The sequence below is a fragment of the Silurus meridionalis genome, chromosome 9 (genome assembly GCF_014805685.1).
Source record: "Silurus meridionalis isolate SWU-2019-XX chromosome 9, ASM1480568v1, whole genome shotgun sequence".
In the NCBI taxonomy this organism is placed as follows: Eukaryota; Metazoa; Chordata; class Actinopteri; order Siluriformes; family Siluridae; genus Silurus; species Silurus meridionalis.
In genome coordinates, this window is record NC_060892.1 from 2,046,490 (window position 1) to 2,064,338 (window position 17,849).

Below are 17,849 nucleotides of genomic sequence, written 5' to 3' on the forward strand. Positions count from 1 at the left end.
ACACACACACACACACACACACACACACAGATGATCAGCTTGCAGTGTTCTAACAGCCATGATTGTATTTCTGACACACTTTTTTGTGAACCACAGGTCAGTATCTGGTTTCCTAAAATAATGTTCTTCTCATGTTGTGTTGTGTCCTACAGGTGGCGTATGAATCGCGCTCTCACCTCAGGCCCTCAGGGCTGTCCTCCTCTCTGCCTGGCTCCAGTGGGGGCAAGCCGTGAGTTTCTCCCCTTAACGGGTTTTGCTTCGGCCTTTCTTCCATAACATCCCTCCATGTTTGGATTGAATTACTCTGATGTACACGAGCTGGAAAACAAATGGGCCATGTCTCTAATATCTGCCTTTAAACAACGCATCTCCTGCTGCAGCACGTATCTAACCACCAGTGTGCACCTCCTAACTGTTTCACACACATATACGGACCCTGTACAGACAAAAGTTTGTGGACATCTCACCATAAGATTTGTATGTGTTTCTCATTGAGAATCGTGTTCCACAATGAGTTCTTATAATAATAAACAAAAATTTGGTGGAGATTCATTCAGCCACAAGGTACTAATGTAGGTGAAGTGAGGAGGCCTGGGGTGCAGTCAAGTTCTTCCAGTTGTTCCATGATGTTTAATAGGGTTGAGGTTAGAGCTCTATAGCAGGAGATCTTGCACTCCAACCCATGTAAAGCATAATCTTCATGGAGTTGACATCCTTTTATATGTAAGTGTATCGTTTGTACTCTGTATGGAATGGTCACCGTTAAGGTCCAGTTAAATGATCAAATATTACTACACAATTCTGACCCTGTGTTTGGTCATCAGCCAGAACATGTCATGGTTTCCTGGTGGTGATGATGGATGTGCCATCACAGTGAAGGTGCTTTTCACTTGTCACAAGTACATGCACATACCAGAGATGTTAGAAAGCTGGGGTCAGAGCACAGGGTCAGCCATGATACAGCTGGAGCATAGAGGGTTAAGGGCCTTGCTCAAGGGCCCAAGAGTGGCATCTTGGTGATAGAGAGGCTGAAGTCTATAACCTTCTGATTAGTAACCCAGAGCTTTAAACTCTGAGTTCCAACTTTCTGGGTCAGACCCCTGGTATCACCAGGCTGCCACTCTTGGGCCCTTGAGAAAGGCCCTTAAACCTTTGTGCTCCAGCTGTCATCGCTGATCCTTTACAAAAGTATTGGGACACCTGACTTTTTTCCGCCATATGTGGTTCTTCACCAAACTGTTACCACATGCGTCTTCATATGTGGCAGCATGATATTTTTCCTTCAGATCCAAACCTGTTCCAGCATGACAATGCCCCTAAAGCTATCTCCATGAAGATCTGCTTTACATGGGTTGGAGTGGAAGATCTCCTGCTAAAGAGCTCTGAACTTAATCCTCCTCATCTCACCTACATCCATAAAATCTGGTGGAACATCTTCCCAGAAGAGAGTGGAGCTTATTATAAGATGTGGAATGTGATGCTCAGAAAGAAGCGCATACCGATCTTATGCTCAGGTGTCCACAAACTTTTGTCCATACAGTGCAGTGTGCAGAATTAGAGGGAAATTTGCTGAATAGCATCACGGGGTGCAAAATGAGATCCAGTGGATTTAATTACAGATGTGTAAGCGCACAAGTTCACCTCCGGGTTATTAATTATACCTCACGCTGATGTCTCCCCTGTCGAGTCTTTGGGTTATGAAGCTTTCCGAAGCATTATGGCTTTTTTTTTTTTCAGGGAACTAATTATATCTTTAAAGACGGCTCGTCTGATGTTTATTGTATGGATTCGTCCGATATCCGATTGCTATTGCGATATCGTGATGTTTACAGACATGTTGTTTCTTTTCTTTCTTTTTTTGAACCAGACATCAAATAAAATTGTATCCTATTTGTCCTGTTCTACTTTTCTTTTTTTTTTCTATTTAACAAACGGTTCTTAAACCAGATGTTTCAGTTAATACACACAATAAGTCCTGAATGAACCACATGTAGATCATGGAGATAAAAGATGAAATAGTAGGGCAATGGTTAAGACTGACACTGCCAACCTGCCCCCTGTTGGGCCCCTGAGCAAAGGCCCTTAACCCTCTCTTCTCCAGCTTCCTTTCATGCTGGGATATGCGAAGAAAGATTTTCACAGCTGTAGTTTACATGTGACATATAAAAGCCTTTTTTATGCAAACATTTTCCAAGGTTGAAAATAGAACATGCAGAACATCTGAGGAATAACACTTATGATGTCATATGATGTCATTTTATCCACATGCTTCATTTATTTATTTATTTTTTTTGCGAAAATTTGTAGATATATTGCAGATGGTAGACTCATCAACCTTTTCAGAATATGCTCTCAATAATCATTTCTTTATATTCCGCTTCACACACGAGCATTTTTCATATTGCTACTTCTTTATACAATGACTTTTTCAGCACAAAGGCGTTTCAAATGTCCTTCCACAAAGTTAATGGTACACAAGGACATGTTTTACGATGCACTTTTGAAGGTTGGTCATATTAAATGTAGACCGAATAAAGATGTATGTTTAGCTCAGGTAAAGGTGGACCATGACCCAATTATATTATATTATAACCTGTTTATGAGCTAATCAGACTGGACAGTCCCAGAAGAACATGTCCAATATGTGCATCTCCATACCTGAGGCCGATGCAATTTGCATCTCGATACACAGCCAACGATACGATCCATTAAAGATACATATGAAGCAGCTACTGACGTGATACGATTTAGATTCGATTCATCACAACGCTATTCAATGTGAGAAAAATACGATGCTCTGCAATTCAATGTGGTACAGAGATTTTATTTCTTTGGTTCACACAGACGGCAAATCATCAATTTACTTAAATGCTTTCTGACTTCTAACGCATGACCCTTTCACACGCCTTCGTAGTGCAAAAAACAAAACAAACAAGATGAAATAAAACCAGACGTTCTTTTCCTGTTGTGTCTGCAGGAAGTCACAGCTCTACCTCTGCCATGTTAATCTGTATTCTATGCGATTTAGGACACGCCTCTGTCTTCGTAGCTTTGAGAGAACGCGCTCGAGAAACGGGAAAAAAATGTTTCACAAATTATCGGTCACTTTCTAAATAATAAAACTGAAGCACACCCACTAATAATTCTATATAAATTCTATTTTTACCGCAACAAATATAAAAACGAATCAACTTGTATCAGATGGACTTTTTGAGTTCACAAGTTACATCGGTAATTTTTATGCCGATTGCGCTGATGCAAACCTGTGAATCTTACCATCGCTAATGTCCGTAGATGTCCCACGCTGCTCTTCATCGAACTCCACCTTTCTTCTGACTTCTCATAACCGGATGATGCCTGCTGACAGGGGAACCAGTGGAGCCTGTGCACAAAGATCTGCTCTACATTTGTTGGAAGATGTGGAAGATCTCCTGCTGTAGAGCTCTGACCTCAACCCTTTTGAACATGTGAACACTGTCTGCACCTTCACCTTCATCTCACCTCACCTTCATCAGTACCTGACTTTATAACACCCTTGTAGCTGAAGAAATCTAGAGGAACATCTTTCCAGAAGATTGCAGTTTTGTTTAAATAGTGTAGATTAAAAAGAAGGTATAGTAATAAATGTGAACGCAACCAAATGAACCTGAGACGAAGAGAAGATCCCACCCCACACACACACATTTCACAAGTTGCTTTTCCATCACCTGGCTTGAACTTTCTTGAATGAAGAGCACATCATCACGATGCCATCAAACCAGCGTTTTTTTGCTGTTTCTCCTCTTCTCCACAGTGCGTACTCGTTCCATGTGAGTGCAGACGGACAGATGCAGCCTGTACCCTTCCCTCCAGATGCTCTCCTGGGCCCAGGCATCCCACGCCATGCCCGGCAGATCCACACGCTCAGCCACGGGGAGGTGGTTTGTGCCGTGACCATCAGCACCTCCACACGCCACGTCTACACTGGCGGGAAAGGCTGCGTCAAAGTGTGGGACATCAGCCAGCCGGGCAGCAAGAGCCCCATGGCCCAACTTGACTGTCTGGTCAGTTTTTCAGAAATGTCTGATTCTTCTGGTGTTACGACTTCAGAATCGATGCTGGTGTTTGTCAGTACAGTGAGATTGGTTTGTTCCAGTTCTGACACCAGCAATAGGCAGAGCAGGTAATAGTTATGGGCCCCTCGGGCTGGGAGGCGGGGCCTCTGGATTGGAGGTGGGGCCTCTGGGTTGGAGGCATTGCTTTTATAACTAAACCAAATCTATACACTACTGCTAAGTTTTGTATAAATATAAAGGTTAGAAATGATAATTATTTTAAGTGCTTTTTGTTTATTCTGAAAGAAGAAGAAAATGGAATATAAATGTAAATATATATATGAATATATGTATAAAAAACGGCCCTGATTTGTGCAATAAATGCAAACCCCCTTGTGGTCTTTAAGGAGGGGATTCAGTGGAATAACCATGAACCGTTCCTCTGTTTTCATCCATTCAGAACAGGGACAACTACATCCGTTCATGTAAGCTCCTCCCTGACGGAAGAACTTTGATCGTCGGAGGTGAAGCCAGCACTCTGTCCATCTGGGACTTGGCCGCACCCACTCCACGCATCAAGGCCGAGTTGACCTCCTCGGCTCCAGCGTGCTACGCGCTGGCCATCAGTCCAGACAACAAGGTCTGTTTCTCCTGCTGCAGCGACGGCAACATCGTGGTGTGGGACCTTCACAACCAGACCCTCGTCAGGTAGCTGTGAACCCGTAGCTGATCCAGCTGTACATCATGATGTGGTGTGAGATGACTGATGGGTGTGTGCTGTGTTTTTTTTTCGGTTCTCCACAGGCAGTTCCAGGGCCACACTGATGGAGCCAGCTGCATCGACATCTCCAACGACGGGACCAAACTGTGGACTGGGGGACTGGATAACACGGTGCGCTGCTGGGACCTGAGAGAGGGACGACAGCTCCAGCAGCACGACTTCACCTCCCAGGTACTGCAGCACCACAGCATGATGGGAAATTTCTCAGATGCGTGTTTTTATTAAATAATGCAATTGCTTCCCTTGTGTGTGTGTAGATCTTCTCCCTAGGATACTGTCCTACAGGAGAATGGCTAGCAGTGGGCATGGAGAGCAGTAATGTGGAAGTTCTTCATGTCTCCAAACCAGACAAGTACCAGCTGCACCTTCATGAGAGCTGCGTGCTGTCGCTCAAGTTCGCCTACTGCGGTATAAAACTGAACATCACATGACCAGCCATACGCTGCTGTTCATCCACTCGTAGAATTACTAATTATAGAAGTACATTTTGCAGTTATTTTCAGTGTGTGTGTGTGTGTGTGTGTGTGTGTGTGTGTGTGTGTGTGTGTGTGTGTGTGTGTTTCAGGTAAATGGTTTGTGAGCACAGGAAAAGACAATCTGTTAAACGCATGGAGAACGCCGTATGGAGCCAGCATCTTCCAGGTAAGGGGAAAAAAGCCCAGCAGTGGCAGCTTGGTGGTGCTGGGATTTGAACTTGTGACCCCCTGATCCAAAGTCCAAACCACTGAGCTACCACCTCCAAGATGACGTGAGAACGTAAGGAAATATAGAATCTTTAGGCAGAAGATGCTGGCCCATTGTTTGGTAAAGACTTCAAAGTCTTCCTGTGACGCTTTCATGTCATTTCTTTTGATCTCAAGATATTTGTCTTTAAAATCATTGGGTTCCTCAGATGACCAGCAAATTCTCTGTTTTCCTGAGATGATCACCTCATACTAGAAGAGATCTGAGAAACCAGACCTTTCCAACCAATTGTTTTGGAGCACACAAGTATATAAGACTCATTAAACCAGGAGACCCAAACCTGTTTCAGCATCACAAAGCTCCTTAGCACAGAACCAGCTTCGTGAAGATATGCTTCACATGGGTTGAAGTAGAAGACCTCCTGCTTTAGAGCTCGAACCCTCTTCTGCTTCATGCTTTCAGGGCTTGATGTTGTGACATGGATTTATCGGGTTTCGTTTTTTGTTATTTGATGTGATTATTTCAGCAAAACCACATTTTCATCTCAAATTTATTTCAGGTCATGAAAATATTGTGATTAACGATGATCAGAAAATAAGAGCGTATGAGGAAAAGCATGTCAATACAAATCTGTAGGTTTTGATGGATTCTGTGTTTCCTCACGTTCTCATGTCTCACACGTCTCACACGTCTCTCCTCTGTTCCTCTGTGGAGTTTGTGGTTGGTGTCTGTTGGTTTGATGGTCCTTTAATTTTCTCTCCCTCTCTCTTTCATTTACCCCCTTTCTCTTTCTACCTCTCTCACTCTCTTTGTCTCCATGCCACCCTCTCTTTCTCTCCCTTTCTTTCATTTTCTGTCCCTGTCTTGTCAACATTTCCATCCTTCATACGCTCTGTCTTTCTCTCTCCTTTATTCCCTTACTCTCTTTCTCTCTCTCTCTCTCTCTCTCTCTCTCTCTCTCTCTCTCTCACACACACACACACACACACATTTACTTTCTCCTTCTTTTCCTTTCCACCTCTCTATCCCTCGCTCTCTAACTCTCCACACCCTCCCTTTCTCTCATCTTTCTTTCTTTCTTTCTTTCTTTCTTTCTTTCTTTCTTTCTTTCTTTCTTTCTTTCCTCTCTCCACCCTTCATTCCCTCTGTTTTATCTCTTCATTCTCTCTTTCTCTTTACATCTCTTTCTCTCTTTTCTCTCCTTTCTCCACCTCCCCTCTATTTCTCTCTCCCCTTTTCCCTTCTTTTAATCCTTTCTCCCCTAACCCTTCCCCTGTCTTTTTACTCTCCTTTATTCCCCATCTCTTTGTTCTTCACTCTCTCATACACTCTTTCACTCCTTCATTCTCTCTCTCTCTCTCTCTCTCTCTCTCTCTCTCTCTCTCTCTCTTTCCCCTTTCTTTCCTTTCTTTCCTTTTCTTTCACTTTCACTTATTCATTCCCTTACTCTTTCTCCCTTTTTGTCTCTCTTTTCATCTCTTTTTCTCTCTCCTTTTTCTCTTTTTCAGTCTAAGGAGTCTTCATCCGTCCTGAGCTGTGATGTTTCCCCGGATGATAAGTACATAGTCACCGGCTCTGGAGATAAGAAGGCCACAGTGTACGAGGTGGTCTACTGAGCACACGCAAGAGATGGATGGATGGATGGATGGATGGATGGATGGATGGATGGATGGAATGAATGAATGAAAGAAAGAATGAGTTGAAAGCGAAGCACTTACCAGGAGCTTGTTCATACCAGCTTTGGTGGGCAACCATGGGTGCTTTTTGCAAACAATATTCCCCTGCTTCATCTCTCAAGTACCATTAAAGCCTCTCCCCAAGCCCATTCCATCTCCTGTGAGCAGGAAAGAGAGAAAAGGAAGAGAGGGACAAACAGAACGAATAAACAGAGGGCGTATAATTAGCAGAGTGTGTAGATAAAACGCTCAGTGGTGAGGAGAAAGCTCACAGGAGACGAGGTGAGCACTTAGGGAGCTTCAGCTCACACAAACATACACACACATAGCAGACAATCGATACATTATGGTAAGAAAAAAAACCACACACACACACACACACACACACACACACACACACACACGCAGTAATGGGCCCAAATGCAGCAGAGCTCGTTACACAACACCTCGGAGAGCCGAGAAACCGGACTGCAGCGTAGCGTCTTCTCCGGCTTCACAAACCTGCTCCGGTACGAAGTTACCGCTCCAATTAAACACGCATATGTTCTGTTCGCATCCGGCGTTTCCGTCTCCTGTGAGAGAACCTCCCTGGAGACCATAATGAGGAGCAGCTGGACCTCTCAGTGGGCTTCATGTTGAAAACATTAGACAGCAGCATTTTCCATTTTTATTTCCATTGAGAACATTTTTACACGTGCACGTGCACGAGTGAACCAGCGTTTACGTGCTCTGGAAAAGCTCCAGAAACGAGAACTACAGATCCGTGTTTGTGTTCCTGCTACAACTCGAGATGCTTTTTACGTGCAAAATCGCTGAAAAACGAACACACAGCTGAAGTGGATGTTTGGATTGTTGGAATTTCACTGATTAAAAAAGCCAATGATTCAAAATACTCATAAATAAAAACATCAAATTCTACACTTATATACACAATATAGACAAAGGTTTCTTGATGGACATCTGAGCATAGATTGGTATGTGCTTCGTTTTCAGTGGTGGATGAAGTACAAAATGTATTTGAGTTAAAGTAAAAACCCACTCAGTAAAAGTGTCCCTTTAAACTTTCACTTGAGTAAAAGTACAAAAGTTTTTGCCTTCAAATGTACTCAAGTATCCAAAGTAGTGATTTATTATAACTCTAATGTTCCTGTTATCATTTTTATCACAAGATTCTTTACTTAATCACCTCAGTTTATGTGTAAAGACTCGAATGTGACTCTCAGCACACTGATCTATTAATAGAATGATATTAATGACTCAAACACTAATTGATTTCTATTACAATGATCATGAACTCAAAACCTTTTCAACTACTTCAAATTAAATTCTAATTCAAATGAGGTCACATGTGTGATGGTGGTGAGTTCGAGTCTGGAGTTTCTTCATCATTTGTTCCTCTCTAAATGTTCTGCTTGATGTTGAACAGACGCTGAACTGTATGTTGGTGATCAGCGTGCGCTCGATCCTGATTGGTGGATCGCTGCGTTTGATCAGTTTTTATCATCATTAATAAAAAGAAACCACTGATTTCACAAGATGTAGTCGAGTAAAAAGTAAGTACTTCAGTAAAGTACAGATACGCAGAAAAGCTACTGAAGTACAATAACAAATTATATTTACTTCATTACTGTCAACTACTGACCCCATCACACATTTACTCTCTATTTGCTCTTATAATATCCTCTCCCTCTATTTCTCTCCTTCAATCTCTTCCACTTTCACCCTTTCTTTCCATCTCTTTCTCCTTTTCTTTCTCATTCCCTGTCTTTTTCCTCTCTTTTATTCTCCTTTATTCCCCATTCTCTCTTTCTCTCTCCATCCTTTCTGTCCTTTATTCCCTCCTCCTTCTCTCATTCATTATCTCCCTCTTTTACCCTCTCTCCCCCTTCCCCTCTTTTTTCCATCTTTCTCCTTCTCTCCCATCCTCTCTCTCATTCATGCCCTCCCTCCCTCTCTCTCCTTTTCTCTCTGTTTCAGAGATCTCTCTCTCTCCATTATTCCCACTTATCTCTCCCTCTCTCTCTCTCTCTCTCTCTCTCTCTCCTTCATTCTCTCTCCCTCGTTCTCCTTTACTCTTCTGGAAAAGATGTACCTCAGATTTTAAAGGGGTTTTGTGGAACTTTTGTGGAGATTCATTCATAGCTGAGGTTAGAAGGCCTGTGCTTTTTTGGTGAATAGTTTCAGAGCTTTATAGCAGGAGATCTTCCACACCTTCCATGTAAAGCAGACCTTCATGGAGTGTGTTTAGTGCCGAGAGCATTGTCATGCTGGAGCAGGTAATTCTACATATGGAATGAACTTTATCAATCCCCATTCCTGTTACATATACAAGCCTTTTTTTTTCAGTTCAGGTTTTTTTTTCTTGGTGCTGCAGGATTGCATCTTCACAGCTTCCAGATCCTCTGGTTTGATCCTGAGCTCAGGTTACCGTCTGCACTCTGTTCGATTCGGTGTATCAATCTACTGGTCATGTTAAATTGCACCAGGTTGGGATGTTGCCCTGATGATGGCTTGAGCATTCTCCTGTATATATATATATATATAAAATATCTTCATCATTTCAGCAGGTGTGAATTGGACGAGCAGCTGCAGCAGTCATAATTAGATAAATGACAGCTGCAAGGAAGCCAAAAACGTCAGACTCTGGTTTCTCGGTGCCTCCTGGCTTACGAGAGACACATTTAAACACAATGTGTGGCCAAAAGTTTTGGGACATCTGTCTTTTCCAGCCATATGTTGTTCTTCCTAACCATATAGACTGTACTAACCATATAGACTGTTTAAGACTGCAGAAAGAACATTACTTATAATCTTATACTCCAGTAATCATGTTAGTTCCCACTCTCCAGTGTTCTGTATTGTTGAAAGATTTATGATCAAACTCTTGATGTCACCCAGATGAGGATGGGTTCCCCTTTTGAGTCTGGTTCCTCTCAAGGTTTCTTCCTCATAACATCTAAGGGAGTTTTTCCTTGCCACAGTCGCCACGGCTTGCTCATCAGGGACAAATGCACACCATTCACCATCACTGTTGATTTGTGTAAAGCTGCTTTGAGACAATGTCTGTTGTGAAAAGCGCTATACAAATAAACTTGACTTGACTTGACTTGACTTCCTCAAAACTGTTACCACAAAATTGGAGGCACACAATAGTATTAGATGTCTATAATATAAAATATTCCCTCTACTAGAAGACCCAAACCTGCTCCACGAAGATGTAATTTCCACGGGTTGGAGTGGAAGAGCTCCTGCTATAGAATTTGTAGTATAAATTGGAATGCTGTCTGAACCCCCATGCCTCCCCACCTCACCTGTTTGACTTTACTAACACTAACCCTTGTGGCTGAATGAATCTCCACAAATCCCCCCAAAATCTTGTGGAACGTCTTCCCAGGTGAGTGAAGCTTATTATAAAAGTAAATGGAATAGGATGCTCATAAAAAAGTACATACCAATCTTCTGCTATGGTGTATATGTTCAGATTAGTTTTATTCCTAAGAGGCCCCATGATCCACCCCTGCTGTATTCCTTTATCTTGAAGAGCTTTGGTTGCCCACCCAACCTGTGATGAATGAAAAAAAAACCATCAGTCAGAAGACCTGTCTCAGATCCTTTCGCTTGCTACTTTTCCAAACAAAAAGAACTGTACAATTTTTTTTTATGTAATGAAAATGAGTAATAGTGCTACAGTGTTTTGTTCCGTTGATTGTTATGCCTATAGTGTATTTGCTCCTTTCTATAAACCTCCAAGATGACGGCTGGCCAAAGGATTTCAGTCTTGCGCAATCCAGATCATCTCCACTGCCTTATCATCAGACCTTACCTGTATAAGGGAATTCCCCCACGTCTGACCATGCTATGGGAATATCTGTATCGAATGCTGCCTCAAGGCTTTGCTTCTTCACTTGAAGCGGTGTACAGTATCCAGCAACCTCGCTCTGATGCCAAGGACTTTTTTCTCCTGTTTTTTTTTTTTTCTTTTCATCAAGGCACAGTTGCGATATCCTTCTGTAGCACTTCATATGAGATGTAACCAGACATGCATATAAATATAATTAAACTTGTGCTCATCTTTTCATATTCTTGTGTTCATGGTCATGTTTAATTCATTACTGCAATTACGTCTGGAATATGAAAAATATATTTAAAAAATATATATATTTATTTCATCTGGTTTTTTTTATTCAGTACAATACAAATTGATTTGTAGTGCACTTCTAACAGTGCACACTGTCCCAAATCAGCTTTTTACAGAAATAAATGCAATGATTTCTTTCAATGATCTCATAAACCTATATTTCATTGACAATAGAACACAGAAAACATGTCAAATGTTTAAACTGAGGAAATGTATCGTTTTAGGAAGAAAATCAGGTCATTTTGAATTGGATGGCTGCAGTGCGTCTCAAAAAAGTTGTGATGGGGCAACAAAAGGCTGGTAAAAGTAAATGTTTTGAAAAAATTAAACAGTTGGAGAAACATTTTGCAATCAAAGAGGTTATTTGACAGCAGGTCAGTAAGATGATCGGGTATAAACAGCGTATCTTCTACAGGCAGAGACGCTCAGAAGTGAAGATGGGCAGAGCTTCACTAATCTATAAAAGACTGTGTAAACAAATTATGGGACATTTTTAGAATAATGTTCCTCAACATCAAATTTCAAAACAGTTGAATATTTTCCAAAGTGGAAAACTGTTCTTTGGTCAGACGAATCAAAATTGTAATTTCCTTTTGGAAACCATGGACCCCACGTCCTCCATGCTAAAGAGGAGAGGGACCATCTGTCATGTTATTAACGCTAGTCCAAAAAGCAGCATCTCTGATGGTATGGGAGTGCATTAGTGCCCATGGAATGGGCAGCTTGCACATGTGGCTCCAACTTTGGGGAAGAACCACACCTGGGTGGAAGAGTCAGGTGGCTTGATAATTTTGGTTTATGTGTGTTGTCTAAGGTCTAATTAGCATGCTCTCTCAAGTAAATGTTTGCATTCTCTGATGTTTGAGAGATTCATTATGGAATTGTAACCAGGCAATAAAACAAGGAAGGTCACGGGAAGCTCACAGATAAAACAGTTGTCCTTTAATAGTCTCCATCCTGCTTGAGCTCTATTTTGAGGGTATTTCAGGCATGCAAATGAGGGCTAGTATGTGCTTTGTTGGGCATCGCATTTCACATTTAGTCCCAATTTGGCCTTCTAATTATCCCCACTCTTCTGGGACGATGTTTCACTAGATTCTGCAGTGTGCTTGTGGACATCAACCACAAGGGTGTTAGTAAAGTCAGGTACTGATGTAAGTGAGGTGAGGAGGCCTGGGGTGCAGTCAACGTTCACATTCATCTCAATGGTGTTGAGGTGAGAGCTCTATAGCAGACCACTCAAGATCTTCTGCTCCAAACCATGTTTAGGAGATCTTCATTGAGCTCACTGTGTGCACAGGGGCACTGCTTTGGTAGAACAGGTTTGTGTTTCCAAGTTCAGTTAAATGCAAAATTTGTGTTTTGTGCACCTCCAGCTTTGTGGTAACAGTTTTGAGAAGAACCACATATGGCAGGAAAGATCAGGTGTGAGTGATTAGCGAAAACGAATAGGTTTCAGCCCAAATTGGGATTTTTCAAACGTACCTAATTTTAGAAGAAACCCTTAATACACTCGACCCAAACTCAGTGGTGTAAACAGTCAGTCTGCCTAAAACATTTAAAAGCTTGCCGCCTACGTACGATTTCACCCGGCAAAAGTCACAGGATAATTACCCCCACGGTGAAACATTCACGAGTCTAATCAGTTCAAGTTTGTAATCAGATACCAGCTGTCATCACGTCTTCAAACCTCCTGCAGTCGCTTCATCAAAACAGAGAAAAGTGCAGGTATATGCCATAAGTATTGGGACACCTGCCTTTTCCTGCCATATGTGGTTCAAACCTAAAGTTAGATAAGATGCATCTGGATCACTTAAACATAGAGCTCACAATGCACAAAGCCAGCTCCATGAACATCTGGATTATATGGAGTATCTCCCACTATAGAGTTCTGAACTCACCCCTATTGGACATCATGAACTGAAACACTGACTGCACCCCAGATCTGCTCACCCTAATTAGGCCTGAGGTCAGAGTTCTACAGCAGACCATGCAGGAGCTTCCTTTTCAACCCATATACACCATATCTTCATGGAGCCGGCCTTGTGCACAGGGCCGTCCAACATTTGAAGGAAAAATTCCATGCTGCAACATCCAGGGACGTCTTATACAGTTGTGCGACTTAAATCTGGTCCCAACAGTTTGTAAAAGAACATTTGGCAGACGCCCATAACCAGAGCAACCTAAATTGAGCAGTTGAGGGTTAAGGGCCTTGCTCAAGGGCCCAGTAGTGGGAACATGGTGGTGAAGGGATTTGAACTTGTCCACTGACTTCATCGACAAAACTCTCCCAGGTCTTTCTTTTAAACAAACTGCAACCTTTCCTTTTTTTTTTTGTTTTTTTGTTTTTTTTTTAGAATTTTGCTTTTAAGGAGCTTTATTTACAGTTCATACACACAAGTATCCAACAAAAGCCAAAATACCGGTCATTGTGAGCAGACTTACAGCATACACAAGAAACGTGCTAATGTGGACCATCTCCCTGAAGTTATTTATAAAAGAAAAAGAAAAAGAAAAAAAAAAACAGGTAAAACCCAAATATGTCATTGTGTCATTACACCGTCGTCCTGCTGTGCACTGCGAGATCATTTTTAGACGCTCAAGCCATCAGTACAGACTGGATAAAAAAATATAAAATAAAAAAAAAGAGCAGAGATACTGTCTTGGTAACTTCTCTCTCAAAAACCATCCTGTACCTGTTCTGCTCTTCTCAGTGCACTGCTGCTCCTCGACTATTCGTTTCCACATGGAATTTTTTATTTTTTTCCAGAAGCTAAAAAAAAATATTCTCTTTGCTATTTCATTCACTACAGAGAATTCATCTTGTTAAAAAAGAACAAAAGGAAAAAACAATAAAGCAAAAGAGAAGTCTTTGGAGGAATCCTGCATCTCTGAAGCTAGCTTTCTCACAGCATTAAAAAAACAACAAGGTCAGTCCAGTTCTGGAGCTCCTCAGCTCTTCCCTCACCGCCTGTCCCCTAACGAACATCAAACAGCAAAGCGGAGACGCTTTCTCCAGCTCCATGTCAACCACTCGGTTCCAAAGTCAAAGTCGGATCTCAGTTTCCGCTCTTCCTGCTACGCGCCACTTCTGCTGCTCCGGGGATCCAGTCTGCAGTCGTGTTAGTAAATGACTTCATACACGGTGGCTTTCTTGTCCCCTGAGCCGGTCACGATGAACTGGTCGTCAGGTGAGATGTCGCAGCTGAGGACCGACGACGATTCCTTCGACTGGAGACACACATCAGGGTTTATTCATTAAACACTAGAGGTGTAACGGTACATAAAATTCACGCTTCGGTACGTAACTCGTTTTTTAGGTTCGGTTCAATTTCTGTACGGTTTCGGGGGAAGAAACGCAGAAAAAATTGCTTGTATTTTTTTTTAAACGCAGTTTCAAATAATTTGCAAACGTTGAAAAACAATTTGAAATAAAATGCTTGGTTTGCATAATAAAAATCGAGTTGAATAAATCAAATGAATGCAATACACTTATATTAATTACATTGAGTAATCGATTAAATCGACACAAATGAAATTGATTACGTTAAAAATAAATAAATGGAAAAATTTTATTAAATAGTTTACATTTGTTAGACCCCATTTGGGTAATACAGATGTGTATTGAAGTGTGGAATTTTTTTTATATTTCATTTAATGAACGGAATTAAATTAAAAACAGAAGTGGCAGCGAAAGCCCTGTACTGAAACGGTTCGGTGCGAATACTGTTACACCTCCAATAAATACACCTGATTCACAAACCTGTAATATACTACATGAAAAAAAGTGTGTGGACTCCTGATCTTTTGAATTAGTAATATTAAATTAGATGTAAATTTTGTGGCGATTTAATCAAGTGAGGACGCCTAGGGTGCAGTTCCAATTCCTGCCAGAGGTATTCAATAGGGTTAGGACTCCTAGCAGGAGATCTTCCACATCTCCCAACCCATATAAAGCACGTCTTCATGGAGCCGGCTTTGCGCACAGTGCCATTGTCCTGCTGGAACAAGTTTTGGTTGCCTAGATCAAGTGAAGGGAAAATTCCATGCTACTACATCCGAAGGAATGTTATAAAAATTGCCTGTGAAGAACCACATATGGCTGGAAATGTCAGGTGTCCCAATATTTTTGTCCATATTTTATATCACAAACCACAAAATAGAAACATGGCAGTACCTGGAAGATGCTGGAGCCGTACGGAGTTCTCCAGGCGTTCAGGAGATTATCTTTTCCTGTGCTTACGAACCATTTACCTGTAGATCGAATTCGAGCGTAGAAAACATTTTAATTTTAACAATCTCTTATTAATGTTAAATAAAAAAACGAGTTAAATCAAACGCAGTTATACCGCAGTAGGCGAACTTGAGCGACAGCACGCAGCTCTCATGAAGGTGCAGCTGATACTTGTCTGGTTTGGAGACATGAAGAACTTCCACATTACTGCTCTCCATGCCCACTGCTAGCCATTCTCCTGTAGGACAGTATCCTAGGGAGAAGATCTACACACACACACACACACACACACACACACACACACACACACACACACACACACACACACACGAGAAGCAATTGCATTATATAATAAAAACACGCATCTGAGAAATTTCCCATCATGCTGTGGTGCTGCAGTACCTGGGAGGTGAAGTCGTGCTGCTGGAGCTGTCGTCCCTCTCTCAGGTCCCAGCAGCGCACCGTGTTATCCAGTCCCCCAGTCCACAGTTTGGTCCCGTCGTTGGAGATGTCGATGCAGCTGGCTCCATCAGTGTGGCCCTGGAACTGCCTGTGGAGAACCGAAAAAAAACAGCACACACCCATCAGTCATCTCACACCACATCATGATGTACAGCTGGATCAGCTACGGGTTCACAGCTACCTGACGAGGGTCTGGTTGTGAAGGTCCCACACCACGATGTTGCCGTCGCTGCAGCAGGAGAAACAGACCTTGTTGTCTGGACTGATGGCCAGCGCGTAGCACGCTGGAGCCGAGGAGGTCAACTCGGCCTTGATGCGTGGAGTGGGTGCGGCCAAGTCCCAGATGGACAGAGTGCTGGCTTCACCTCCGACGATCAAAGTTCTTCCGTCAGGGAGGAGCTTACATGAACGGATGTAGTTGTCCCTGTTCTGATTGGATGAAAACAAAGGAACGGTTCATGGTTATTCCACTGAATCCCCTCCTTAGAGACCACGAGGGGGTTCGCATTTATTGCACAAATCAGGGCGGTTTTATATATATATATTTATTTATATATTTACATTTATATTCCCCTTTTCCTCCTTTCAGAATAAACAAAAAGCACTTAAATATAATTTTTAACCTTTTAATTTATACAAAACTTATCAGTACTTTTATATATTTACTTAAATGCGCATATTAATGCAACTTAATCAATCAGCACTAAAAACGCTCATCTTAACCAGTGCTGCTACTTCTGATTCCTTGGTCTCGGCCACCGACAGCTGCGACTGCTGTTTTTATTTCTGCTTTTGTTTTTAACTTCTTTACTCGCCTGGTTTTGAACTCAGTCTCAGTGTATTTATTAATACTTTTATAATAATTATACTTTATAATCAGAAATACATGATGACGACTCACATCACTGCGCATGTTTTTTTTTAGCTTTTAGCGTAGCATCGTCCGGGGGATGTTCGCCGCCATCAGGTCAAAATGCAGAGTCGTATTTTGTTCATCGCTGTACACAGACTCGTGATGAATTTAGGGGGCGGGGACCCACATTTAAACCCTGATATTAACTGGTTGCACTTCAGGCGAGTGACATTTATTTTATATCCAAAGCATAAAGAGCCAATTCGAACGCTGCTTGTTTTGATTGGTGAACTAGTGTATAGATTTGGAATAGTTATAAAAGCCCCGCCTCCAAGCCCGAGGCCCCACCTCCAAGGAAACTGTTACTTCTAAACTCGTAACACCAGAAGAATCAGACATTTCTGAAAAACTGACCAGACAGTCAAGTTGGGCCATGGGGCTCTTGCTGCCCGGCTGGCTGATGTCCCACACTTTGACGCAGCCTTTCCCCCCAGTGTAGACGTGGCGTGTGGAGGTGCTGATGGTCACGGCACAAACCACCTCCCCGTGGCTGAGCGTGTGGATCTGCCGGGCATGGCGTGGGATGCCTGGGCCCAGGAGAGCATCCGGAGGGAAGGGTACAGGCTGCATCTGTCCGTCTGCACTCACATGGAACGAGTACGCACTGGGGGTGGAGGAGGAGGAAGAGGAGGATCAATAAATCCATTCAATAATCCACCAATCAGGATAATTAGACAGAGATCAATCATTCGAGAGATTGAAGACTCACGGCTTTCCTGAGGCTGCAGGCTGGAGGCTAGCGGGTAGGCCTGGGACCCTCATGTGCGGATGGGGAGATTCATAGCCCACCTGTAGGAGAACAAGGGCGTGGTCTGGTAAGCACATACAATAGATCACTAGACACTTGTAAAACGCTCATTTGTGGAATTTGTAGTGCAAATAATTGGCATTAATGCAACAGAATATACATTGTGCGACACCCGCCTA

General features: G+C 42.4%; 2 protein-coding genes and 1 long non-coding RNA gene across 9 annotated transcripts in view; 1 reads left to right on the forward strand and 2 right to left on the reverse strand.

Moving 5' to 3' along the window:
- The window catches only part of tle2b (TLE family member 2, transcriptional corepressor b), a 79,297-nt gene extending 71,198 nt beyond the window's left edge, over positions 1-8,099 (forward strand). For all 5 annotated transcript variants that reach the window (XM_046857277.1, XM_046857275.1, XM_046857278.1 and 2 more), the window contains exons 14-20: positions 153-229; positions 3,794-4,043; positions 4,495-4,742; positions 4,839-4,986; positions 5,073-5,223; positions 5,381-5,457; positions 7,008-8,099. In XM_046857277.1, the coding sequence (XP_046713233.1) occupies positions 153-229; positions 3,794-4,043; positions 4,495-4,742; positions 4,839-4,986; positions 5,073-5,223; positions 5,381-5,457; positions 7,008-7,115 (1,059 nt within the window). In that variant the 3' untranslated portion in view covers positions 7,116-8,099. The remainder of the gene's footprint in view (positions 1-152; positions 230-3,793; positions 4,044-4,494; positions 4,743-4,838; positions 4,987-5,072; positions 5,224-5,380; positions 5,458-7,007) is intronic.
- LOC124391018 lies at positions 2,282-7,334 on the reverse strand. The gene is made up of 2 exons (XR_006926894.1): positions 7,218-7,334; positions 2,282-3,382 (listed from the first exon to the last, which is right to left on the reverse strand). It is a non-coding gene; the product is annotated as an uncharacterized LOC124391018 (long non-coding RNA).
- A 5,729-nt stretch (positions 8,100-13,828) lies between the features above and the next one.
- The window catches only part of tle2a (TLE family member 2, transcriptional corepressor a), a 43,665-nt gene continuing 39,644 nt past the window's right edge, over positions 13,829-17,849 (reverse strand). For all 3 annotated transcript variants that reach the window (XM_046857483.1, XM_046857485.1, XM_046857482.1), the window contains exons 14-20: positions 17,632-17,711; positions 17,277-17,526; positions 16,191-16,438; positions 15,950-16,097; positions 15,663-15,813; positions 15,491-15,567; positions 13,829-14,544 (exon numbers count right to left, since the gene is read on the reverse strand). In XM_046857483.1, the coding sequence (XP_046713439.1) occupies positions 14,437-14,544; positions 15,491-15,567; positions 15,663-15,813; positions 15,950-16,097; positions 16,191-16,438; positions 17,277-17,526; positions 17,632-17,711 (1,062 nt within the window). In that variant the 3' untranslated portion in view covers positions 13,829-14,436. The remainder of the gene's footprint in view (positions 14,545-15,490; positions 15,568-15,662; positions 15,814-15,949; positions 16,098-16,190; positions 16,439-17,276; positions 17,527-17,631; positions 17,712-17,849) is intronic.